The sequence below is a fragment of the Pituophis catenifer genome, unplaced genomic scaffold (genome assembly GCF_029215685.1).
Source record: "Pituophis catenifer annectens isolate HBS135680 unplaced genomic scaffold, rPitCat1.0.hap2 SCAF_12, whole genome shotgun sequence".
Taxonomy (NCBI): Eukaryota; Metazoa; Chordata; class Lepidosauria; order Squamata; family Colubridae; genus Pituophis; species Pituophis catenifer.
In genome coordinates, this window is record NW_027256892.1 from 19,659,483 (window position 1) to 19,687,326 (window position 27,844).

Below are 27,844 nucleotides of genomic sequence, written 5' to 3' on the forward strand. Positions count from 1 at the left end.
CCCTATGGCAAATTCATGACTTTACTTTTGTTTTTATGGACTTTGTTTTTTCACGGAGAAGAAGTGTTGGGTGGAATGTGGAATTCTGGAACCATGTTTCTTTCCTCTCCGCCACCCCCCCCCCCCCAAAAAAAAATAAGAATTAAAAAGTTAAGAAAGATTTCTGATCTTTCTGTCTGCAACAGGGCTGTCCAACTTTGGCAAATTTAAGACTTTCTCATAGCTGGCTGGTGAATTCTGGGAGTTGAAATCCACAAGTTTTAAAGTTTGGACATCCCTGGTTTACAAGGTGAAATTAATTCTAATCTGTCCCCCAGAATAAGGAAGACAAACAAATGCCTCTTTCTGCAGAGGAAGAAAACTTTTAGGAAATGAATAGAGAATATCTGTAGCTCAGGGCTGAATTGCATTATTTGAAAGGACCACAATCAAGATTCTTAAAAGGAAAAGGAAGGGATGTGAAGTTGATTTATTTGATCAAGGTTAAAATAGACCCGTTGTTATCTCTGGTAATGCTTAATGGATTTATGTTGCTAATCAGGAATGAATGATAAAGCTTAAAGCAATATTTCTCAAGCTTGGCTACTTGAAGATATCTAGACTTCAACTCCCAGAATTCTCCACCAGCCCTGCTGGCTGGCTGGGGAATTCTGGGAGTTGAAGTCCAGACATTCTGGGAGTTGAAGTCCAGATGTTTTCAAGTGGCCAAGGCTCAGAAACACTGACTTAAAGAATTCAATTATAGATAAGAGGTGATATATGGGAAGAAGAGATCATTTGTTGTATTTTTAAGAGGGTGATAAGTTATTCAAATGGTTTGTACTGGTGATGAACTCATTGCATTATATGCTTTTCTTTTTCATTAATATTCTTATTTTTTTCCTTCTCTACTTTGTCCTTTTTTTCCCTGCCCATTTTAACTTTTTAATGTCTTTTTTCTTTTAATTTCTATTATCTCTCTATTAAATGGCTGTGTGTGTGTATGTATGTTCCAGCATAACCCTGGAATGCCTTGAACAATTTCAACCAAACTTAGTACACAGATGGCTTACTCTCTGGAAACAAATACTGTGGAGGTAAGACACCCCTAACACACTTTGTGTGTGTGTGTGTGTGTGTGTGTTTTCCAGCAGAACTCTGGAATGCCTGGGCCGCTGAAATGAAAAGGAATGAATTATATCTATAGTGTCAAATCACAGTACTTTTGATAGTGATAATGTCAAAAGAACTTGGAGTCAAGTTCTGTTAAGATACAGCCTGTTGTGCCTTAAAATGGCTTCTACTGTACAGCACAATGGAGTTGCCATGGTAACGGCTTCACAGTACTCCACAAGGGGGCTCCCTCTGGTAAGGGGGATTGATTTGACACTATAGATATAATTCATTCCTTTGCCTGTCTAATACAGGATTGGGGTAAATAAATATCTGGAAAATGCCGGGTTATCAGCTAGTGTTTATTAAAAGTGAGACTAAAAGCCTTTTTTTAAAAAAAGGAAGCAGGACTTTCTTTATTTTCATTTCTTCAAAAGATGATCGACAAAACTTACTCTCAGTGAAATCAAAGCTATCCTTGCAGTACAACGTGCCTATAGAGGACATGAATCTCCTTTTAATTTAGCCCTTAATTTGGACATTCTTGAGTTGTTCCTGTCAGAAAAATCCTGGCTTCAGTCCTTCTTATTCTTCCCCAAATGCGTTGGTCTAACAGAGCTCTCGTGTGCATTTATCTCTTGAAGTTCTCTGCCAACTATATCTTGATGGTTTTCAATGACTTTGACATACTTATGCTATCTGTCTTCTTTTTCTTACTTGCTGAGGAAAGTGTTAGACTTGTTCTTTTTGAGTCTTTTCTTCTACAGCACCTGTCAGGTCTATTATATTGCCACTATATTCCCTCCTAAAGACGATAATTCAATGGTAGTTGAATTGGACTAGGCTTCCTTATTTAAAAGCATCTCCATTCCTATGAAACTTGGGACACCATACACTAGTTTAGGAAAGAGAGAGCCAGTAACAGATTTTGCCCTTGATGACCCAAAACACAATTTCATTTCTACATAATTGAAAGCAGACCTGGATAATATTTTCTCTATGAAAGAGACACTTGTATGCACAACAATTAGGTTAGGCTCATCTGTAGTATACCATGTGTATCCTGGGGTCAAGCTTCGTAACCTCTACTTCAGGCAATGCCTGAAAAAGTTCATTACGTTTTTGTAGTATCGGAGCAGGAAAAATAAATTATACAAACCATGATTTTTCACTAGCATAGTGAAAACAAACAAACAAGCTTCACTCCAAATTCAAGCCACAAAAGGACTGGACCGCCAAGACTCCAGTTGACATCAAAAGATAGAAATATGTCAATTACTACCATGTTTTCACAAAAATAAGACTGGGTCTTATTTTCTTTTGGGCCCCAAAATAAGCACTAGGGTTTATTTTCGGGGAGTGTCTTATCTTTTTTCCATATATGGGAGGCCCACTTCTTCTGCTTGCTCGCGGTGGGGTAGGAGGCCATGTGGCACACTAGTGCTACCACTGTGAGGCAGGGGGTGGAGCTGCCCCACGTGGCCTGCACCAGTTTACCTCAGAGTCCCGCAGCCAGCCAACCATGCCCCCACACCTGCCTCGCCTTGCGGTGGCAGTTGCATCAGTTCCATCCAGCAGGAATCAGAAAGGTCAGCTGTTCGGCGGCTCGAATCCCTAGCACAGGTCTCCTGTGTGAGCAGGGGGTTGGACTAGATGACCTCCAAAGTCCCTTCCAATTCTGTCACTGTATTGCATTTGATCCTGCGTGGCCACCGGCCCACTTCTTCTGCTTGCTTGTGGCCGCAACAGAGCAGGAGGCTGAGTGATGGACCGGTGCCAAGGACACGAAGTGAAGCTCAGCCTCCTGCTCTGTTGAGGCTGCGAGCAAGCAGAAGTGAGCTGGTGGCCACATGGGCTCCTGATGCAGATGACTGCTGGTGCTGCCACTGCGAGGCAGGTGTCGGGCCATGGATGGCCTGACTATGGGGTCCTGAGGTATGCTAGTAGGGGTGTGTGTGGCAGCTCCACCCACCCCCACCTCACCTCGTGGCTGTGGCATCATAAGCAATCAAAATGGCTGCACAGGGTCTTAAGTAGGGCTTATTTTGGGGTAGGCTTATATTAGGCATGTCAACTCATAAAGCATTCCTGGCCTGCTCTCAAGTTACCATAGGTAGGAGGGGGAAAAATTGACAGAGCAGCATGGCAGCCACAACCAGAAGCACATTCCATGCATACCTTTCTCAAGGTTGTATTCCAGGTTACCGGAATCAGCCGGAGAGGTGTGATCTCTACAGCCCAGGAAAGTGCTCTGTTGGAGAATGTGATTTATGACAAACCCTGGGAGGAGGGAGGAAACAGGGTCATAGTTGGGCCGTAAATTACGTGGGGCAGAGCTGACTTCACTTGGGTATGTGACAGCATGTTGCTCCTATTAAATAACTGGATTTCTTTTGAAACTTGGCTCGAGGCTCATGGTTTAATTAGGGCATCCGTCGGAAGTCTGACAAGGCACATGTGTAAAAACATGCTAGGTCTTATTTTCAGGATAGGTCTTATTTTCGGGGAAATGGGGTCCCTAGCGCATTTGTTTATTCATCGTTAACCGGTGGAAGCCCCTCATATCTAAATGAAAGAATTCAAGGTAAAATTGGATGGATCCAGAAAAGGACCCACAATCCATTTTTATTAATAAAGCCCTGAGAACCTCTAACCCTAAACAATTATACAAAGATGACGGAGCCTCCTCATGTTCATTTCATCAGCAAACATCTACCAGGTCTTACCTTGGACGATAAGATGAACTCTTGACGTTTTGGGATGATTGTCTGTCTGTACAGAGCAGGTGTAGGGGCCTTCATCATATATGTCCACATTATGGATCTTGATACTGTATTGAGTTTTGGTGTTTGTGAGAATAACCACCCGGTCATCTATCGACCACTTATCATTTCCAGCATAAAGAATAGTGCTACGGTTCAGCCAAGCTACTCGCGTGACTCGGTCATCCACAGTACACCTAATAAAATAAAGAGAATGAAAAAGAGTTGGTTGTTAGTGCTTTCTGGGGGAAGAAAATAAATAATAAAAATAATAATATCACAAATTCCTGTTCCTGTTCTTTATTATTTTTCAATCATTTAGCCTTGGAGGTCTTCTACTCCAACCCCCTGCTTAGGCAGGAAACCCTACACCACTTCAGACAAATGGTTATCCAGTCTCTTCTTAAAAACTTCCAGTGTTGGAGCATTCACAACTTCTGGAGGCAAGTTGTTCCACTGATTAATTGTTCTAACTGTCAGGAAATTTCTCCTTAGTTCTGCATTCATGATTTTTTTTTTTAAAGTAAAATAAAATTATGGATAAAACTAATCAGATGATATATTTCCCCCTTTCTCCTGTTGGGATGAAATTCAATGTACTCAGAATTCACATTTTTGTTCCTTTTGAATGGAAACCATCTGAGGCTCTTTGCTTAAAATACTTGAGTGAAATATTGTGTTAAAATTTGAGATACTAGTGAACATCTGTTGCTCGGGTGCAGGTGCTGATCCATTACAAGACCCTCACCTGATGTGACCTCCCCATCACAAGACCTACTGACCACTAATACAATTCATACCAATACTGACATCTCTTAAATTCAGGGGTGGGCTCCTGGGGGTTCGGCAGGGTTTGGGTGATCCTCTAGCCAAGGATCACCGGGGTTCAGCAAACCCCCAAACGGCCAGCTGGTGGGCGTGGCCAGCCAGCCACCTCTGGCTGGCCATCCCCACCCCCCACCCCTCCCACCCCATCCCACCTCTTCCAGGAGTCTCCATGCAGCCTGTTCATCATTCCAGGTACTTGCAGGGGCTGTGCGGACGGTCTGGGAGGGCAAAAAATGGTCCTACCAGAGGTTCCGGAAGTCTGGAAATGGGCTTGTTTCTGGCCTCCGGAGGGCCTCTGGAGCCCAGGGGAAGCAGTTTTCACTCTCTCGGAGGCTTGAGGAAAGCCTCTGGAGCCTGGGGAGGGTGAAATCCCACCCACCCCTGCTGTGGTGCAGGTGGCCGACTAGGCCACACCCACCATATCCATGCCCACCCAGCAAGGGGGCAGCAAACCCGTTGCTAAAGGATCTGAAGCCCACCCCTGCCTAAATTCCACTGAAGATATTACCTAACCTGGTAATGAAACATTTGGAAACCAACTCACAAGCTTGGAGAATGAACTTCTACCCTCACATTGTCTTAAAATATTTCTGCTTATTGATAATTACAATGTGAGTATACAGATACGGCAAAACTAAAAGATGTCAATAGAGAATCATGTCCCCAACTCTCATTTTCAAACTGTGCAAAAACAGCCAGCTTCTAAGATGTTTTCAGAACCCAAGACCCAGATATTTGTGATAGTGCTAAATCAGATTTAAGGAAGCTTTCTGAATAAACCACAATAGCTGGCTTTACATAGCAATCGCACTTAGACTTATATACCACTTCAAAGTGCTTTAAAGCCCACTCTAAGCGGTTTTCAGAGTCAGCCTATTCATCATCTTCTTCATTTAATGACCCCGTAATCCCTTCCGGGGTGGAGTCTGAGCAACTGAATGCAGTGTTTTAATGGCCGGATGCCTTTCCTGTCACCAACGCGGAGTTTTGTTCAGCAGTTATATTCTCATTGTGCCCAGAGAGAGAAATAGCTGCCTTTACCTAGGATTGAACTCATAGACTCCTGATTGTGAGGCGAGAGCTCCACCTCTAGGTCACCGTTTTACTCCTACAGAATTAGCATATTTGCCCCCAACAATCTGGGTCCTCATTTTACAGACCTCGGAAGGATGGAAGGCTACGTCATCCTTGAGCCTTGTGAGATTCGAACTGCCAAATTGCAGTCAGCTGGCAGTCAGCAGAAGTAGCCTGCAGTACTGCATTCTAACCACTGTGCCACCGCAGCTCGTACCTTGTTGAGCCCCTGTCCATGGTTTCAAAGCATAATAACAGGGCGTAGGTATCTTGCTCAGCCACATGTATATTACATGCATACATCAGGCTAACCCTTAAACCATGGTTCGTCAACCATAATAGTTGTGTTAGTCAAGGCCGATCCAAGCAAATTGTATTAGCATGCTCTATACACCAAGCCTGTATCATTTATTTCTCAGAATGCAGACTGTTGTCATTTTCACACCGAGAAAGTATGTTCATATGCTACAGAGAACTGCTTTCCAAGTATCGAGGATGAAACACATACTGTGACCTGGAAGATCCTCCTAATTCACAATATAGATCTCTAAAACTCAGCTGCAGCTCAGCACGGCATTAAATGGCAAGAGAATTCCACAAAAAAAAAAGCCCTAACTAACCACAATAAATTCAGCTATTCATTAGGCGGAATGAAAAGCTGCCCCTTGGTTTTGCATCTGACAAAGAGTCATGCAACAGACTGAGGTGGATTTTCAATGCAAACTCAGTAGAGGAACATGCACTGACACTACAGTGAAAATCTACTGTACCTCTCCCAGAGATCAAAACGTGTAACTTGAGTGGCTGAAGTTGCATGAGATCTAAAAAGACTGTGAGGTTCAGAACTGCCAAGGAAGCCTTCGGTCTACGTTGAGCAAACATTTGCTCAAACCTATCATCTTGCCTTGCTTTAGAGGATGGTGTAAATAGCTCCAGAGACGACAACAATTGTACAAATTAGATTTCAATTCGGCCTCCTTTTTCCTGTTGATTGAGTACTAAAGACAGTCCTTACCTGGCAAATCTCAAACAGTAAGTATTTAGCCTGGCCCTAAAATGCTTTTTGACCTGGATTACTAAGAATCCCCATAGACATTGGTAGCTTGCTTGGTTTTTCAACCAACATGCAGGTACCCTGTTTTCCCAAAAATAAGACATCCCCTGATAATAAGCCCAATCAAGCTTTTGAGCGCATGCGCTAAAATAAGCCTCCCCCCCAAAATAAGCCTTCCCCAAAAATATTTAAACGCAGAGCTGGAAATCAGGTAAGACAGCAAGAGGAGCCCCATCTTGCTCCATGCGCCTCAAAATAATAAGACCTCCCCAAAAATAAGACCAAGCGCTTATTTCAGGGTTCAAAACAATATAAGATAGGGTCTTATTTTCAGGGGAACATTGTAGCATTTGTAAGATGGCCTCATCCCTTCCATAGATATCATCTGTGAGATCTAAGGATTTCTCAAATTACACTTACTTCTATAGAAAGTCAGCACCTATCCCCCGTCCTAGAAGAATGAAATATTTTGAGGAATATTAAAAAAAAAAAAGGCAGAATATTATATTTCCCCAAACAAAGGGAGAAATGGAGAAACACAATTTTTTTTAGAGGCAGGAAGCAGCCCCAGTCTCCCCGCCCCCAAGCAGAAACTGAGGAGGCCAGCTTTTAGAAATGCAGATTTGGTAATCCATTCAAGACAAGGATATTTTGAAACTCCCTGCAGCAAAGTCTGAACAAAGGCAGAATGGTAGGATTAGCCCCTCACCCAAGATTCAATATAGGACAAAGCCACAATAGGAATTGCTCAACACCCTTTCAGAACACAAGTCCCTTCATTGCACTGTCCCAGAGCAGTCCAAACTTCACCTGGGAGCTCAGATAAACAATAAACTAGAGGCTGGTCAAATTAGCTCAGAGAAGCATCTAGGATTTGCATTTCTTCTTTTGCCTATAGAGCCAGCCATGACCCCTACATGACCCCATAGGAATCTGACAACAGCCAATAGAATATTAAAGGACATGTTCTTGCACAGGAACAGGAAGCTCAAATACAAAATCCAGAGAAGGTATAAAAAGAAACCCCACTCTCAACTCCAGTTTGCAGCAGGAGGACTTAGAAGACCTCCAAGGTCCCTTCAGGAGGTCTTAAAAGACCTCCAAGGTCCCTTCGAACCAGGGGTGAAATGCTCCCAGTTCGGACTGGATTGCCCGATCCGGTAGCGATGGCAGTGGGTGGTTCGGAGAACCGGTAGCAGAAATCCCTGCCCCCCCCTCGCCCAGTTGAGCCGTGCGATCATTATCATCAAACATTTTTTCTTGCTTTTAAAAGTAAAAAAAAAAAAAAAAACTTTGATGATCGCACGGCTCAGCTGGGATCGTCAGAGCCTTTGAAAAGCATTTTTTCTACAACCTCTTCGGCTGAAGAGGTTGTAGAAAAAATGCTTTTAAAAGAAAAAAAAAAGCCTCTGACGATCAGGCAACTCAGCTCTGATCGTCAGAGCCTTTTAAAAGCATTTTTTTTTACAATCTCTTCACCCGAAGAGGTTGTAAAAAAAAATGCTTTCAAAAGTAAAAAAAAAAAAAAAGGCCACGCCCACCCAGTTACATTACCACGCCCACAGAACCAGTAGTAACAAATTTTACATTTCACCACTGCTTCGAACTCTTGTTATTCTGTTAGACCCACTTTTCTCTTTCCATTCACAAGTTTCTTCTGCGTTCCCCTCTGCTGAGTTCTAGAGCATCTTACTTTCTACCCATCTTCATCTCGACTTGTGACGTAGCTGCCTAAAGTTCAGAGGCAGGTTGCCCCCGGTTCGGACCAGTTCTATGGAACCGGTAGTAAAACCGGCGGGAGGCTCCGCCCACTGACCCTGACATCATCAGAAGCGATCTGCGCATGCGATCCTGTTGCAAACCAGTAGTAAAGGTAAGTAGAACCCACTCCTGCTAAAGTTCTAATATCAGAACCTTCTCTTTATTCAAATTAACTCCCGGAGAGCTAAGTACATCTCTAGTTAAGTTGAGCCCTGAGGGAATTGCAGTCGGTTGGACTATTACTCCGTCTCTCAGTTCATTATAATGAATAATAAAGAGATACTTACATGAGTTTTTTGTTAAATTATTCATTGTATGGACTGGTAAAATCAGGAGAGTAATCTGTAAAACAGACAACGTCCATGCCTGTAATCATCTAAATATCCAGGCGAAGGATTTTCAAGACAACTCAACGCACCTCTCATTAAAGATAAAGTGTGTGTTTTTACTGTTTGATGAGACAGTGTTATAGTGATTCTTTCTTTTTGCTTTTTGCTTTGTGCAGGGAAAAAAAAGGGGTGGGTGGGTGGAGAGGACTAATTGTCTGATGTCTAAATTTTGATTTTGTAATAAGCCAAAATACCGTCTCGCCCTCTTCCGAGACTGCTTGTTTGATATTAGATTGAGATTCACAAAGCGTACTGTTAATGCGGTAAGAAGTAAAATAAATTAAGAGTTTCCATTAACCCAATCCCAAATGTACCCCCTACCAAAGACAAAGAAAAGCAAATCACGATCCACAGATTATTTATATATATATATAAATTTCTTTTCTTTATTTGGAAATTTTGGTTAACCGTTTTCAATTAGAAACTCACAGTCAGATACTCTTCTCCAGTGGGAATCTCTTTGGGATTTTGAGACTTGAATATATCTGTGAGATATCTTCAAGAATGCATCCTTCTAAAAACTAAAGGTAGGGTCCAGGAATCTGAATCATCCGAACCTATATGACCTATTAATCATTTCATGATTAATGTACGTCTCCTGATGAATGGCCCCAAGTCACCCAGTCAGCTTTCGAGGCTAAGGTGGAACTAGAATTCACTGCCTCCTAGTGACTGGCCCAAAGTTACCCAGCCAGCTTTCATACCTAAAACAGGACTAGAACTCACAATCTCCTAGTGTTTGGCTCAAAGACACCCAGCCAGCTTTCATACATAAGACAGGACTAGAACTCACAATCTCCTAGTGACTGGCCCAAGTCACCCAGCCAGCTTTCGAGGCTAAGGTGGGACTAGAATTCACTGCCTCCTAATGAGTGGCCTGAAGTCACCCAGCCAGCTTTCATGCCTAAGACAGGACTAGAACTCACAATCTCCTAGTGACTGGCCCAAAGTCACCCAGCCAGCTTTCGAGGCTAAGGTGGGACTAGAATTCACTGCCTCCTAGTGACTGGCCCAAAGTTACCCAGCCAGCTTTCATACCTAAGACAGGACTAGAACTCACAATCTCCTAGTGATTGGCTCAAAGTCACCCAGCCAGCTTTCGAGGCTAAGGTGGGACTAGAATTCACTGCCTCCTAGTGAGTGGCCTAAAGTCACCCAGCCAGCTTTCATACCTAAGACAGGACTAGAACTCACAATCTCCTAGTGACTGGCCCAAAGTCACCCAGCCAGCTTTCAGGGCTAAGGTGGGACTAGAATTCACTGCCTCCTAGTGATTGGCCCAAAGTCACCCAGTTGGCTTTTGTGCCTAAGGTGTGGATATATTTTCAGTGTTCTAGTCCAGTACCTTAACCACTAGACCAAATTTTAGAGCAAATGCTGTAAACATCACCTAGACCAGTGCCATCACATGCCAAAAGTGGGTGGAGCATGGGGGGGGTCACACACGTGCGTGCCCACACCCATAATTCTATGCACCCCGCCTCCCGCGCATGCGCGCGTGACCCCCCCATGCTCCCCCCGCTTTTGGCACATAATGATACAGTGGGCCTGGTAGACCCGTTTTTCACTCTTCCCCAGGCTCCAGAGCCTTTCTAGGAGCCTGGGGAGGGCGAAAACAGCCTTCCCCACTCCCCCGGAGGCACTCTAGTGGCTGGAAATGGCCCGTTTGCTGACTGGTGGGCCCAGAAGGCCTGAAAATCAGCGCACTGGAGCTGAGCTCACGTGCCCACTGATATGGCTCCACGTGCCACCTGTGGCACGCGTGCCATAGGTTCGCCATCACAGACTTAGACCTTTGGTGGAAATACTACTCATCTACTTTATTGATGTAATCTATAGTAACAGAATCTTGAAAACCTCTCCGTCTTCTACCAAAGAGAATGAAGACAGGGCAATCTTGAGTTTCTTTCTCGCGCCTTTCTCTTTTCCCAGGCTAAGTTCATCTTCCTCACCTTGACCGTAAATTTCCTTTAAGACCATCTCTGTCCTCGACATTCCATTTATCCCCATGCATGGTTACAATTCCATTGTTAGCAGTTGAATATCTCACTTGACTTTTTATTAGGAACACAGAATTACATCCAATATGTTAACTTCTAGGAAACTGGTTTTGTACTTTTCTAACACAACTGTTATTGTTTTTTTGCTGCTAGGAGCAGCAAGAAGGATGATGATGAAGAAGATGATGATGCAACATCACCAGAAAAATTAAGTGCCAGAAAATGTGACCCTTTGTTTCAGAACATTTGTTGATCTTTGTGTCTGTGCTTTAATATAAATATAGGTTTGTATTTGGAAGCATAACAAGCAGGAGTGGGATTCAAAAATTTTAGCAACTGGTCAGACATATTTTTATTAGGGATTTTACCAGAAATATACAATAGAGAAATGAGATACTTAATTGTGAATGTTTTAACGGCACCTAGAGTTGTATTTGCTAAAAAAATGGAAAGGAGAGAAGATACCCACGGATGACGACCTTATCAAGAAAATTTTGGAGTGTGCTGAAATGAGTAAATTGACATTTGAAATTAGGGAACAAGAAGATAAACAATATTATTTGATATGGGATTTATTTTATCAATGGTTAGACAAGAAAGAATGGAAATGAAATATGAAACATGAAATGAATAAGATAATAAAACATATAAAGGGGTTTTTCTTCCCCTTATAGAGAATAACTTACTGTTAAATAATTGGTAAATCAGAATAATAATGTAATAAACTGTTAAATAAGAAAATGTTGGATAGAGGATTAAGCACAAAAGATTTGTAACTGATCAATACACTTTCTGTAATTGTAATGGATGATAATTGTTTTATGTTTTAAGTTTTGTTTAAAAATAAAAAAAATTCAAAAATAAATTAGCAACCGGTTCTCTGCCCAGTTCCTGGGTGGGTATGGCCATGGTGGGTGTGGCTTATTCGGCCTCCTACACCACGGCAGGGGGGATGCTTTTGCCCTCCCCTAGCTCCGGAGGCATTCCTTGAGCCTCTGGGAGGGCAAAAACGGCCTTCCCCGGGCTCCGGGCTTCCAGACTTCTGTTTTTCGCCTTCCCAGAGCCTCCAGGTGGGCACTGCACTTACCTGGCACCCAAAACGGGCCACGTGGAGACTCCTGGGAGGGGCGGGGCAGAGTGGGTGGGACCAGCCAGTCCTTGCAACTACCGGTTCGGCAAATGAGATGTAAAATTAGCATCCGGTTTTCCCGAACCGGTCTGAACCGGCTGAATCCCAACCCTGATAACAAGCCTATGTTTCTTGACGTCCACAAAGTGCTATGCAAACCACGACAAATCATGCAAAATTTGCTTCCAAATTTTGACGAATGTATTTGTGGGGCTCTGAAATGGAATTTCAAAAAAAAAAAAAAAAAAAAATCCAAGCTGCAAAGCGGAGTGTAATTTTCAAGCTGTTGGTTCCTTAGTGTAACTGAATGTTTTGTGCCGTTGTGTTCTGACATTGATTCCTTCTCTGAATGGAGATCTGACCAATTCAAGCCCATGCCTTTTGTACATCTATTGCAGATTTCACCTGATGGTGCAGTTGAATAAACCCATTCTGTTTTCCATCAAAACTACTCCGAGCGGAACCAAATGGAAGAATCAGCCTTGATGATATATAGAGTGTCCCAACAATAACTGCTCGTCTCCCTGAAGCGCAGGTGGCCAATGGAAGAACTTGGTGTATTGATGCCATTTGCATTTAAGTTTATCCCTTTCTCTAAAGGATATGCTTCTCCAAAATGGGGCTTTGCAAATACAAGCCAGGTGCCATGATGCTAAATAATTCTATTGAGTCCTCTGGTTAATTCTTGCTCAGAAACTCAGAAATCACGATTGAAGTCTGTCTCGTTTTATGAAATGCAATGCTTACACTTTCTGCCTTTTTTTTTAATGGCCATTTTATGACAATGTCTCCAATAGGCAACAGGGGAAGATGTTGGAGAAGAGCAAGAATCAAGAGAGAAATCAGCCAAGAATCCTTACTGTGTTTCCCCAAAAATAAGACCCTGTCTTATATTTTTTTGAACTCTGAAATAAGCCCTTGGCCTTATTGCCATGCGCTCAAAAGCCTGATTGGGCTTATTATCAGGGGATGTCTTATTTTGGGGAAAACAGGGTCCATTCCCACAAATGATCTAAATCCAACTGCTCTTGAATTTTGTTGATCCTAATTTAGGATATTGAACTTTTCTCATGCCCCACCATATAATTTATATACTGTTGTTGCTCTCTAGCCCCATCTAGTGGCTGGAAGGACAGATATCCCCCAACATACTATCTTTATATACTGTTGTTGCTCTCTAGCCCCATCTAGTGGCTGGAGAGACAAATATGCCCAACATACAATCTTTATATACTGTTGTTGCACTCTACCGCCATCTAGTGGCCGGAGCGACAAATACCAATTATATTGTTTGAAGCTGACCTAACCCATTGCCCTCTCAAAACAAGTGCATGCTGGGAAGCCAGGCTCCATTTCCTTTAGCATTTGGAGGAGGCAGTAAACACAAAGAAGAATCCATCTTAATCCGTGGCACAGGGTCATCCAAGGACAAACCCATATCACACACACACAGAGCATCGCTGGTGAGATTTACATTGCTTGTATTTATTAATTGTTATGTTCAGCAGTAACACAATAGTCTATCTTGTTAGACAATACATATATATATATATATGCGGGTGTTTGTATGTTTGTATGTAGGTCTTTGGTTATTCGGGTTTTCTCCCGCGTAAAATTGGAGGTGTCTTGGCAACGTTTCGACGAAGTCTCATTCGTCATCTTCAGGCTGATGTCTCGGCTTCGTGCTCCTAGAAGCACGAAGCCGAGAACACCAGCCTGAAGATGACGAATGAGACTTCGTCGAAATGTTGTCAAGACACCTCCAAGTTTATGCGGGAGAAAACCCAAATAACCAAAGACCTACATATGTATATGTATATGTATATGTATATGTATATGTATATGTATATGTGTATATGTGTATATATATATATATATATATATATATAGTAATGTTATAATGAAATGAGTGAAGAAGAAAGAAGAGAAAGAAGATAGATAAATAAATGTATTAATAGAAAAGCAAGAAATGTGGTAGAAATGTTATAATGAATGAAATGATAATATTAAGATATGATAAATAGTGGAGGAGTAGGAAGACGACACAAAAGATGTACTCAGATGATACACTGATTAATTGATTATGTATTGTATGTTTGTCTATAAAATAAAAAAATATATAAAAAATGTCTATCTCATTGTATGTATCCCTATTTTCCCCAGTTTCACCATATCCTGTTCTTTCAATAAAGCATCCAGATCTACGCACACCGTCTGTTTTATTGGAGGACAGGTGCGTTCAGCTGCATGTTGAGCTGCACACAGACTGACGTGTAGTGAGGACAGAAAAACCTTCGTTGGCTAGATTCTTATGTATAGGCTTGAACAATAAATATTCTCAATAGCAAGTTAGCAGATTCTTTGTGCCTAACGGAAGAGAATTATTTAATGAATTTACACACAGGGAACAAGTGTTGACATAGTGGGATCATAACCTGAGGGTTTTCCCTAGAAAAGATCAAATTAAGAGTAAAAAAAAACCCCAAACATTTTCCTGGCATTCACTATTCATCTTCAGAATAATCAGGCTATTACAAAATTATTGCGGAGAAGAAAAAATAAACTTGTACAATTCCAGGAAGAACAGAAATAGCCGCAAAGCCTAGTTTGATTTTTGGCTTTAGCTCTGACGAAGATAATTAAAACTACTTTCTTAACAGAATCTGTAAGAATTTGAGTTAGAGGCGGTCCTCATTTAATGTCCACAGCTGAGCCCAGAATTTTGGACGTAAGTCATTGTGGTTGTTAAGTGGGTCACCATATGACCAGAGTTGATTTTTGGACTGCTTTTATGCTGGTCATAATGCAAGTCGCTATGGTTGTTAAGCAAATCATGTTGTTAAGGAAACCATGTGGTCTTTAAGTAAATTCATACAAATGGGTAAATCTTTTTTTTTTTTTGCAGGAAATTGTCCAAAGAGTTGCAAATCGTGGTCACATGACCACAGGACACTGCAAATGATCATAAATGCTAGCCGGTTGTCGAGCACCGGAAATGCGATCACGGGGACCGTGTGTGTATGTGTGTATGTAACTTCAAGTTCATAAGTAACTTTTTTTAGGATCCATCATAACTTCGACTACTTTTTAAATGACCAGTCATTAAGCGAGGACTTCCTAAATTGATGGAGTTAGCAGAGATGGCTAAATTGACTGCTTTGATATGAAAGGAAAAAAACAACAACAACAACAAATATTTTTGTTTCTACTTGGAAACCACTTCTGGACTTTGTGCTTGAGGTGGAAAAAATATGAAACTTCGGGTTTTACCGATTAGATAGGTTCGTTGATATAGATATGGGCGACCAAACCGGTCAGTCCCAGAGGAGATCAACCTTGACTGCTCTTTAGAAGGCCAGATCCTGAAGATGAAACTCAAATATTTTGGCCACCTAATGAGAAGGAAGGACTCCCTGGAGAAGAGCCTAATGTTGGGAACGATTGAGGGCAAAAGAAGAAGGGGACGGCAGAGAACGAGGTGGCTGGATGGAGTCACTGAAGCAGTTGGCGTAAGCTTAAATGGACTCCAGAGGATGGTAGAGGACAGGAAGGCCTGGAGAAATGTTGTCCATGGGGTTGCGATGGGTCGGACATGACTTCGCAACTAACAACAAAAGTTTACACTGCCATGTAAAAATAGAAAATGGAAGTTTGGTGTTACTATCTTATTTTACTGCACCAAAGAGAGTCCAAAGTCAACACTATCTCTTTTTTTTCTCTTCTTTTCCACACTCTTTCCTTCCCTTTTCCCTCTGTCTTTCCTATGTACCAAGAGCCTTGGTGGCGCAGCAGACTAAAGCACTGTTAAGTAACACAAGCTGCCTGCAATTACTGCAAGTTCAAATCTCACCAGGCTCAAGGTTGACTCAGCCTCCCATCCTTCCGAGGTAGGTAAAATGAGGACCCGGATTGTGGGGGCAATAAGCTGACTTCGTATAAAAAAGAACACCGCTTAGGGGCCCCCCGAAAGCCCTACTAAGCAGGTATATACAAAAGTATGAAGGCTATTGCTTAACGCATTGTAAGCCGCCCTGAGTCTCTGGAAAAGGGCGGCATATAAATCGAACTAATTAATAAATAAATAAATAAATTTGTTTTTCTATTTTTTTTGTGTGTTTTATATTATAAACAAATACAAAAAAAAAAAAGAGTCTGATTAAGTAAGGACTCCCTATACCTCCCTAAAATTACATTCTCCCCTTTTTCTTTCTTTTAAAATGATACTGAAATTTCTATTTTAAAAAAATGATCAAACCCCAAAATATCTTTTAAGTTTCCACCTTCCTAACACGGATGGAGCCATTGCTTGGAGAGCAGATTGTCTGGAAAATCAGTGTAATTTGCCTTGAATAACTTTGTGGAAGAAATATGAGCTGGAGCCATAGATAGGAAAGCTATAAGGAGAATTATTCAATGGGACTCAATTGGCCATTTAATGCCAGTTTCCCACTCAGAGAGCTGGCCTGCAGAAATGAACTTCAGATCACATGACAAATCTAGGAACAGGAATGTAGAAATCTAGGAATGTAATTTTTATGTACACTGAGAGCTTATGCACCGAAGACAAATTCCTTGTGTGTCCAATCACACTTAGCCAATAAATTATTCTATTCTATTCTATTCTATTCTATTCTATTCTATTCTATTCTATTCTATTCTATTCCATTCCATTCCATTCCATTCCATTCCACTCCACTCCACTCCACTCCACTCCACTCCACTCCACTCCACTCCACTCCATTCTATTTTATTCTGGAACAGCTTTATGGCAAGGACAAACATTATTGAGGGTACACAAGAGGAAAAACAGAATTAAAAGATGGAGGAAGGAGACCATCAACCAAGGAATAACATTAAAGGAGGATATGGCTGAAGGACCCAACCTCCCTTAGACTACTTGAAGGACCCTGAATAGGTTGAGAGTTGGAGTGCCAAAGTGTAAGACCAATATGCTCAAGTGGGAGGCTGTTAACATACAACAACACATTGTGTGAATACGGAGAGATGCAAAGCCCGGTCCATCTGCTGGCATATCAGCTATTACCAGAAAAGTGTACCAACAATGACTCATTCTTGGCCAAGGATAAAGCCAAGAAGGTGGCTTCCTTTTGGCAGTCTAAAGTTTGATCTGGACGTGGAAGAAGGAGAAGGAAACATGACAAATCCATGCTTCTGGACCGCATGTGTTTGTGTGTACCCACAGATGCAAACCTTTGTGCGTGGAACTGCATCAACTCTCACTGGAAAACAGCAACTCTTAAAAAGCCTGTGAATCATTACACTGAATTGTAATTCATGAAAGGTGTGAAACTATAATGTAATATCTTTCCAACATTTTTTGCATGCTTGACCCTTCCATAGAAATATGAACCCCTCAAGAACCAAGATGGGTATGGGAGAAACCAGGCTGAGCCTGAGGGAGGGGTCAAGCACATCATCAGTCTCGAGTCTCTTCATGCCTACAAGAAATCTAAGTCCAGCCAACCTTGAATTCCATTGACTCTTATCTACTGCCAATTTGCTTTGACTGTTAGTAGCTCAGATTCTTGTAGAGTGTTAGCATGTAATAAATTTGTAGTCATTTGAACTGCCTTGACCCCTGATTTCTTGCACCAGACAATGGGGTTTTATAGGACTCAAACTATTTCTGGATCTGGTTTTCTGGAGTTTAATTTCTGTCTGTTTGGTCCTAACAACCTCCAGATGCCTGTCAGAACATCTAGCAATAGCATTTAGATGTATATACCACTTCACAGTGCTTTACAGCCTTCTCTAAGTCCTTTACAGAGTCAGCATATTTTCCCCAACAATCTGGGTCCTCATTTTACTGACCTCGGAAGGATGGAAGGCTGAATCAACCTTGAGCCGGTGAGAATCGAACTGCCGAACTGCTTGCAGCCAGTGATCAGCAGAAGCAGCCTGCAGTACTGCGTCCTAACCACTGTGCCACCATGGCATCTACAACATCTTCTGCTTGGTCCAGTTGGAGATAGACAACCTGCCTCTCATCCACACATTGGTGATACCTCACCCAAACAGTTGAGTGTCCTCTCCTGGTTGTTGCTTCTAGTTTCAGAGTTAAGAAACTCCAACCAAATCTTGTTGCAGGATGATTGGAAGGATGGACAGGAGGAAGAGAAGGTTTATTTATAATCATGAGAAATAAACAGGGCTGTTCAAAAGTGTCAGTATATAAATAATTATGAGCTGGAATAGACATGGCAACAGGTCAGCCAATGGGGACTGTTTGGATAGACATGGCAACAGGTCAGCCAATGGGGACTGTTTGGATAGACATGGCAACAGGTCAGCCAATGGAGACTGTTTGGATAGACATGGCAATAGGTCAGCCAATGGAGACTGTTTGGATAGACTTGGCAACAGATCAGCCAATGGGGACTGTTTGGAAACTGAAACTTAGTATTTGTTTGTATGGGGCCATAAGAGTCAGTTTGGAGTCTGGGCGTGGCTTAGACTTACTGAACTGTATATAAGAGTTGGTTTGGCCTCTGTAACTTTGCAGCCTCTGTACAATATATTAGCCTTTGTATCTCTCTACTGGGGACGCAGTGGCTCAGTGGCTAAGACGCTGAACTTGTTGATCAAAAGGTCGGCAGTTCAGCGGTTCGAATCCCTACTGCCATGTAATGGGGTGAGCTCCCATTATTTGTCCCAGCTTCTGCCAACTTAGCAGTTCGAAAGCACGTAAAAAATGCAAGTAGAAAAATAGGGACCACCTTTGGTGGGAAGGTAACAGCGTTCCGTGTGCCTTTGGCATTGAGTCATGCCCGCCACATGACCACGGAGACATCTTCAGACAGCGCTGGCTCATTGGCTTTGAAATGGAGATGAGCACCGCCCCCTAGAGTCGGGAACGACTAGCACATATGTGCGAGGGGAACCTTTACCTTTATCTCTCTACTCTGTAATGACTTACTTCTATGAATATTGCTTCTGTGTTCCTGATATTGTATCCTGACTTCCGCTGTATGGTATTATATATAAAGAAGTTTCTTATGTAGATGAATCCTGCAGAATTATTTAATTGTGTGCTGGTCAGATGTGCCGCAAACTCTGACAAAAAAAAGTAAACACAAAAGAGCAGAACTTGGCTGAAATCCCGACTCTTAAAGATGCAAATTAGAAGCCGGCTATCAAAACACGAGGTTTCACTAATCCTCTCTCAACAACATAAATCGTCAAATTAGCTTGCCGAACAATGACATCTGTGGCGTGTAATATCGAGTTTAATACAATAGGTCCTAAAGGAAGGATCAGGTATCATCTGCTGGGCTTTTGTCACGGATGATATTTATTCATGGTGATGAGGACAGAAGGGTTTTAGCTGTAACACCCAGGCCCTTCATTGCTGCTAAGGAAACTAATATTTTTTTGGCATTCTTCCACTCAAGTTTTCTTTCTTCTACCTCCTGTTGGTCCTTTTTCTATCCGCCACATAAAAAAAACCCTGGCATTTTGACAATGGAGGAAGGACATAATTCATTCAGACCATGTAATATATTTTGGTGGGTAAAATAATTACAGGTTGCTAGTTATTCCTGCAAAACTCTGGAAACCCCGCTGTCACAGGATAGAGGGAATAAATTTTTTAAAAGGCAGGGATAAATGTGGTGCTTGAATTTTTTAAGAGTCTGGGGCATGATGAGACAGGCTGATGGAGAAGTAATTTCATGGAGACGTTGGAGTGGGCTTTAAAACGGAAATCTTGGATCTATTAAATCTAGGCGTTTGTTTTGTTATTTGGTAAAGTGAACTCGGTGTAAGTGGTTGAATAATTTTTCCATCTTTGGTTCTTTAATTTAAAAAAAAAAGTTGTGATTACAAGAAGTCCTTGACTTACAACTGTAATGAAGGTTGCCTATTAAGGTTGTAAGTCATGATGGCTGTAAAGTCACATGACCAATCTGATCCTATGACCAACCTGATTTTATGACCTTTTTTTCTGTGGTGGTCATTAAGCAAAAGCAAATCACTATGGTTGTTCCATGGATGCTAAGCGAATGCCACACTTGTCACGTGAAACCACTGTTCCCTCTGCAGCAGTTTTTGCGAAAAACGGAAATAGATGCCAGTTTATGGCAAAAAATGTTTTTTAACATTTTTACGTCACAGTCGGTAGCTGAGGGTCTGAAGTACAGTCCTGTGACCATGGTGTTAACGTGTGTCTGGTTGTTGGAAATTCTGAATTGGGTCATCCCAAGTATGTTGTTTTTAAGAAGGGGAGGGTCTGTCATAATTTTGAATGATTGCTAAGCAACCAGTTGTAAATCAAGGACTCCCTGAACTCATAACACATCCCTTTTCCATTTCTCCCTATACATGCGATCTGGACATTTCAGGGAGAAGTGTAATTTTGGACTCGAAAGCATCAACTCACTTGGGAAGGAAGGTAAGAATCTTTGGTACTATATTTCCGTTCGGAAGCACCAAAGTGCTTCCATGGTGAAAGGATTTGCCAGTAGCACCATCGTTGCCTGGGAGATGCCTAGTTGGGGATTCCTTTCACATCCCCATGAAGTTGTCCACTGAAGTGATACCCATTTATCTACTTGCGCTCACCCGCTTTTAAATCATTGGGTGGAAAGGAGCTGGAGCGAGTGATGGGAGCTCATCCCATCCCAATGCGCTAACCGGATCTCAAACCCAAGGTTGCCAATCATCAGCCCAGCATTCTAACCTCATCAGCCACCTCCTCCTAGTAACTGGTATTTTGCTGAAGTCAAAGAAGCTATGCAGGTCCAATTATTCTTCTTTTCATTTTACATACTGTAAATTACCAGAGTTGGGAGTTTCAAGTAAAATCATAACCCCAAGACAGTTTGTTAAAATTAGATTTCACTATGTTAAGCCTCATTATATCTGATTAAGAAGGGAAAGGAAAGTGCAATAAATTGAAGACTTAGTTGTCGTTGGCCATACGACAAGATTTAGGAGGGCACCATCACACAAATGATGAAACTGCATTATTTATCTGTTGTCCTTCTGCAAACAACACAACTGGTTCCCCTTGTGTAATCACTTCATCAAACAACACATAATTCTCCGGCTCTAGGACAGAATTTGGACATTTCTAAAATATTGACAAACAAGAACCGATGGACATTTCTAAGGAGTCAAATAAGCAATTAGCACTGAACCCAACACTCTGTTAGAAAGGTAATCAGAGATAACAGGAAGGTTTTAATTTGAAACATATTTGCTGATAAATTATAGCCAATTGTCCTCTTTTTTCTTGCTAAAATTCCCTATTCCTACTCTGAGAATCTGGCTGTCATGGCTGTGGGCTTTGACAAATGACGTCATTACATCCATGACACCAAGTGCAACTGAAGTTTGATTCATTGCATATGAAGTCCAATGCACTTAGATCTGGTAAATCAAGATTTAAGCCTAATATGAAAAAATGATTTATTGTAGGAGGAGAGCAGGCAGAGCTGGGGGTGGTGGGAGAATTAAATGAGTCATCAGCCTAGCATCGTTATGTTCTCATAAACATTCTAAGTCAAATCCCTCTTGAATTCCATTGACCCATATCAATTTAGTATTGAACTTCGATTGAATAGTTTCTCATGTATAAGCTTGAGCAATAAATATATTTTTTGAATTGCAACTTGGCATATGGTCCTGATCCTTTGCACCTAGACCAGTGATGGTGAACCTTTTCGGTGCATGGAAACATTGTGCGCGGACGCTCGTTGGGGCCATGCTCCAGAAAAACCGAACTTCCAGGTTCTAGTGAGCATGTGCATCCAACGATCAGCTGGCTGGCATGCATGCGCAGGCCAATTTTTGGCACTGCTGCATGCGCAAAGGGATCATGCTCCAGAAAAGCTGATTTTCTGGGTTCTGGTGCGCATGTATGCCCAACGAACAGATGGCCAGCATACATGTGCAGGCTGATTTTTGGCACTGCCACGCACACAATGGGATCGTGCTCCGGAAAAACAGATCTTCTGGGTTCTGAAGTATATGCGCACCTGACAATCAGCTGGCTGGCATGCATGTGTAAACTGGTTTTCAGCACTGCCGCACATGCGAAGGACAGCTGATCATTACATGCGCATACCTAGACACTTATAAGTATCAACAGTTACAAGTTCATCTCATGATACCTGCTTTCAAGATCTTTTAAAAGTCAGCCAAAAAGGGTAACCCACTCAAACCAGGAGGGAAAGTGTTCAAAAGAACTAGGAGTATTATCCCTACACATGATCATCTTTGCTGCATTTTTGTTTCAGTCCTGCCAAAAATTAATATCAAAACCCACAAGGGATGGTTTTTGGCTCATCGTTAATGTTAAGGATATTGTTGTTGTGTTACCAACCAGCAGAGTGTAGAGCACAGAGAAACGTTGCGGAGAGCAATGAATAAGAGATGTGCAACCTGGTTTATCAAAAGTTTACTTTATAGTGAAAAAACAATCTCATAGTCTTTAAACCAATCCAAGTCTTTGCCAGTTAAATCAGTCCAGTGATACAAAAATCTTCTTACCACACAAACAGTAGTTGGTTAGAATAACAAACTCATTCTGGTTCACAAACCACGATGGTAGCAGATCCATCCAACCGATGATAGCACAATGGTTGCAACTCCACAGACTATGGTAGCTTATCATCAACTGAATGCTTTACAGTACCTTCCTTAAATACGTTCACAACTAATTACAGCATGATTCACCATTATAATGAATCAGCAGGAAAACCTTAAAGTCACACAATATATATTCACATTAAAGTTACAGTACACATATATTGCCTGCACAACTTGTTAGGCTCAAACCATATCCTAACAGTTAGTGTAGAACAGGTGTCAAACTCAATTTCAATGAGGGCCGCATCAAGGTTGTGTTTGACCTTGGAGGGCCATGGTGGGTGCGACTGTGGTGGGTGTGGCCGTGGTGGGCATGGCCAGCTCGACATCACTCATGTCAGGGGTGTCTGTGGCAGTCTGAGCACTCTGCCAGTAAAAATGGGCTCCCGAGCTCCGTTTTCAGCTGCCACTGCCTCCTGCAACCCTCTGACAGAAGAAATGGAGCTCAGGGCGATCCTTCACTGTTTCCAAAGTGGCCCCACGGACCAGATCTAAGTACCTCGCAGGCTGGATCCCGTTCCTGGGCCTTGTTTATGTTTTACGTTTATGTTTTATTAAATTTATATACCGCCCTACTCCCGAAGGACTCAGGGCGGTGAACAGGCACAGAATAAAATACATAAATACAAAAGTTAGAAACATAATTAAAACCAAATTAAATAATTTAGCCCAAGACAATTAAAAATCCCAATAATTTAAAACAAACTAAAATTTCAATTGTAAAAATTTAAAAGAAAGGGGAGAAAATTAGGCCAGGCCGGCTTGCTGGAATAGGAGGGTCTTAAGAGCATGGTGGAAAGTGTGCAGATCTGGGATCCTCCATATCTCCGGGGGGAGCTCATTCCAGATAGTCCTTGACTTTGAGATCCCTAGCATCAGGCCTAGAAGCCATCTTTTGCCTTGGGCCTTCATGCCTGCCACAATTAGTACTGTGGGAAACTGGGAGGGGGGATTGTATGGAGCAAGGGTGATATGTAGTCATAATAACATTCCTTTCTCAGAGAGTCAAGGACATCTTGCTTTGCCCCGGGAGGGGTGTGACTGGGAGGTATCTCCAGAATGGACAGTGCTTTGATTGGACCACGTGATGGACATGTGGGTGCTGGGCAGGGACTTGGACTTTCCTTTGGGTGGGGAAAACATGGAAGCTCTCAGATTTGGGTTTTCCCACATGTGCCAATATGACATCTCTAATAACATGGAGCTTTGAGGAACTTCAAGCCTTGGAGTCTTTTTTCGTTGAGGGTGTTAATTGGAATCCTGACACCTGGTATAGAACATGGGCTTAGTTTATTGGTAGCAAGTTATTAGCAATAACTTATTGTCATTAAGGTTTCACTCCATTTGTTCAAAAATATTGGAACGTCGATATAGGAGGGGGGGGAGTAGATAACATGAAAATTGTTTGGTAAACTGAAGAGAAACATCACAGTACTTACTCTCCGTAATGGGATTTGAGGGGAAATAGAAAGAAAGGTGCTTTTCGAGAATTATTTGTTAGCAGGCTTAGAATAATGTTGCAATTCTTTCTCAGAGAAAAGAGTAAAATATTACTAATAGTACATCCAATTTTGCTGATGTATCTACAAATGTGAAGTCCTCACATAAATTACACTTTAGAATGCAGCCTTTATATTGTTGCAATTCAGATAAACGGAATGGGCAATTTATGTCCATATAAAGGCTCTTGATTATTTGCCACAGTTGTTGTCTTGTGCATCAATACCTCATTTTTTAATATATTTCCTTCTTGGAATTAAAACAAGGAGAGAATTGTATTAAAGCAGCCGCCAATGTGCTTTTTTATTATTATTATATTTATTTATTTATTTATTTATTTATTTTATTTGATTTCTATACCGCCCTACTCCAAACAATAAAACACATACATACAAAATTTAAAAGTAGAATAAAATCAAATTAAATAATTTTGGCTTCCATCTATACAGTACTACCTTTACTTAGTGCTACTGTATCTGGATTGCCAAAAATTCAGAGAACCACTAGATGGCAGCATTAGACTTTTACATCTCCTTGTTGCCCTCTAGTGATAATACAGATTTTTGCTATCCAACAATTGTAATTCTAGTAGGACACCTGCCTTTCTACTTTCCAAAATGAATTTACAATCTTCCTTCCTTTCTTCATGATTAAAACAAAAATAAAAATGTGTACACCCCACCTGCTATCCTAGTCACAGAGTCCATACTTTTAATTTGCATAGGATAGGATAGGATAGGATAGGATAGGATAGGATAGGATGGGATGGGATGGGATGGGATGGGATGGAATGGAATGGAATGGAATGGAATGGAATGGAATGGAATGGAATAGAATAGAATAGAATAGAATAGAATAGAATAGAATAGAATAGAATATAGAATTGTAGGATAGAGTAGAGTAGAGTAGAGTAGAGTAGAGTAGAGTAGAGTAGAGTAGAATAGAATAGAATAGAATAGAATAGAATAGAATAGAATAGAATAGAGAGTTGTAGGGTAGGGTAGAGTAGAGTAGAGTAGAATAGAGTAGAGTAGCATAGCATAACATAGCATAGAATAGCATAGAATAGAATAGAATATAGAATTGTAGGGTAGAGTAGAGTAGAGTAGAGTAGAGTGGAGTGGAATGGAATGGAATGGAATGGAATAGAATAGAATAGAATAGAATAGAATAGAATAGAATAGAATAGAATAGAATAGAATATAGAATTGTAGGGTAGGGTAGGGTAGGGTAGGGTAGGGTAGAGTAGAGTAGAGTAGAGTAGAGTAGAGTAGAGTAGAGTAGAATAGAATAGAATAGAATAGAATAGAATAGAATAGAATAGAATAGAATAGAATAGAATAGAATAGAATATAGAATTGTAGGATAGAGTAGAGTAGAGTAGAGTAGAGTAGAGTAGAGTAGAGTAGAGTAGAGTAGAATAGAATAGAATAGAATAGAATAGAATAGAATAGAATAGAATAGAATAGAATAGAGAGTTGTAGGGTAGGGTAGAGTAGAGTAGAGTAGAATAGAGTAGAGTAGCATAGCATAACATAGCATAGAATAGCATAGAATAGAATAGAATATAGAATTGTAGGGTAGAGTAGAGTAGAGTGGAGTGGAGTGGAGTGGAATGGAATGGAATGGAATGGAATGGAATGGAATAGAATAGAATAGAATAGAATAGAATAGAATAGAATAGAATAGAATAGAATAGAATAGAATAGAATAGAATATAGAATTGTAGGGTAGGGTAGGGTAGGGTAGAGTAGAGTAGAGTAGAGTAGAGTAGAGTAGAGTAGAGTAGAGTAGAGTAGAGTAGAGTAGAATAGAATAGAATAGAATAGAATAGAATAGAATAGAATAGAATAGAATAGAATAGAATAACAGAGTTGGAAGGGACCTTGGAGGTCTTCTAGTCCAGCCCCCTGCTCAAGCAGGAGAACCTATAATATTTCAGATAAGTGACTGTCTAGACTCTTCTTAAAAAACATCCAGTGATGGAGCATCCATGATTTCTGGAGGCAGGCTGTTCCACTGGTTAATTGACTTCACTGTTAGGAAGTTTCTACATAATTTAATTTATGTAGGCATCCCATCTGGCTTTTTGCAGTCCAGATACTGAAACTCTACAATTTTGTACTCGTCTCTAGTTGTTTGCAAAACATTTCTCAAGAACTCGTTGTATACTAGGAAAACCTAAATTGTAGGATTCTTCCCTAAGCTGAAGTGACCCGAAGAAGAGTTGGATGGTGGAGATGAGGTAGTTGTCAATCTCTTTGATAGGAATCCAAACACAGAGAAATTTATGGGGTTCTTGGGGGTCTCTGAGCTTGGTGGTTTCCAGGCAGACGTTTCATTGCCAAACTAGAAAATATCAGCAGTGCTAGCACCAAGCTCAGAGAGCATCGAGGACTCTACAGTTCAACTCTGAGCTGCAAATATTCTCTTCTGAAATCTACAGAAATGTAGCTTCTGTTCGCTGGAACACAAGTTTCAGTATCACAAAAAAGTTAGTCCTGGTTAATACAGGCTGTTTTCTAAGGACTCCTAGGCAGTGGTGAAATCCAAATTTTTTTAGTACCAGTTCTGTGGCATGGCTTGGTGGGCGTGGTGTGGCTTGGTGGGCGCGGCAGGGGAAGGATACTGCAAAATCCACATTCCCACCCCACTCTGGGACCAGCCAGAGGTGGTATTTGCCGGTTCTCCGAACTACTCAAAATTTCTGCTATCGGTTCTCCGAACTGCTCAAAATTTCCACTACCGGTTCTCCAGAACCTGTCAGAACCCTGCTGGATTTCACCCCTGCTCCTAGGAAATTGGGATTTTAGGAATTTGCACGCAACATTATGCAACTAGCCATTGATTGACACAATCATGGTCAGTCAATTACGAAAGGCAGCTTTGCTTTGGATGGCTTACATCCTACAACGGTACCCTCCAACAACCACAGCTGCCTATCCCAGGTTCTTGAGAAGGACTCAATAGATGGATAAAAAAAAAAAAAGCCAAATCCAGTCTCCACGTCCGGCTGGCTGTGTAACCAACCATAATAATAGCGATAACAATGCCTCTGTACAGAGAGGCTGGGAGAAATCGCCTCACCAAAAATCATTTGGCTCAGAATTGTTCCATTCGATGAATTTTCCTCCGCGGGCCCAAGAAAGGAGCAAGCGGCGTGGCAGACGAAAGAGACTCAGCAGCAATATCAATAGAATGGGGGAGACTGATTAAGGGACACGATCCAGCAAAATGGCCTCTTCATTGCAGCCTACTGTTTGCAGAATTGTGCACTTGCCGAACACCAGCCTCAATCAACTGGCTGTGTAAGAATTCAATCAGTGCTAATCTAACACAATACACCACCTGCTCCCTGGCTGATTTCTAGTGTTCTTCAATCAAAAAAAAAAAAAAAGTGTGTGTCGGGGGGAGGAAAGCAAAGGATTATCTTGCCAGCAGTGTAAGCAGGCCTGAAAAATTCAAGAACCCAGAGCCTCTAGTTTTTGTGCGAGTGCACACTTTACAAATAAATCCGCTCCGGTCTGCGATGGAAAAGAGGGGTGTAGGAAAGAAATGCAAGAAGACAGGAGGAGATGCAGTGTTTCTCATTTTCACCGAAGATTAATTAAAATGTGTTAACTACAGGTGTCTGCTGGGAAATG

At 41.5% G+C, this 27,844-nt stretch overlaps 1 protein-coding gene across 4 annotated transcripts in view; it reads right to left on the minus strand.

Moving 5' to 3' along the window:
• LOC139323323 (opioid-binding protein/cell adhesion molecule) overlaps positions 1-27,844 on the minus strand; it is a 484,189-nt gene that overhangs the window by 202,015 nt on the left and 254,330 nt on the right. For all 4 annotated transcript variants that reach the window (XM_070952645.1, XM_070952644.1, XM_070952647.1 and 1 more), the window contains exon 2: positions 3,819-4,051. In XM_070952645.1, coding sequence (XP_070808746.1) covers positions 3,819-4,051 — 233 coding nt within the window. The remainder of the gene's footprint in view (positions 1-3,818; positions 4,052-27,844) is intronic.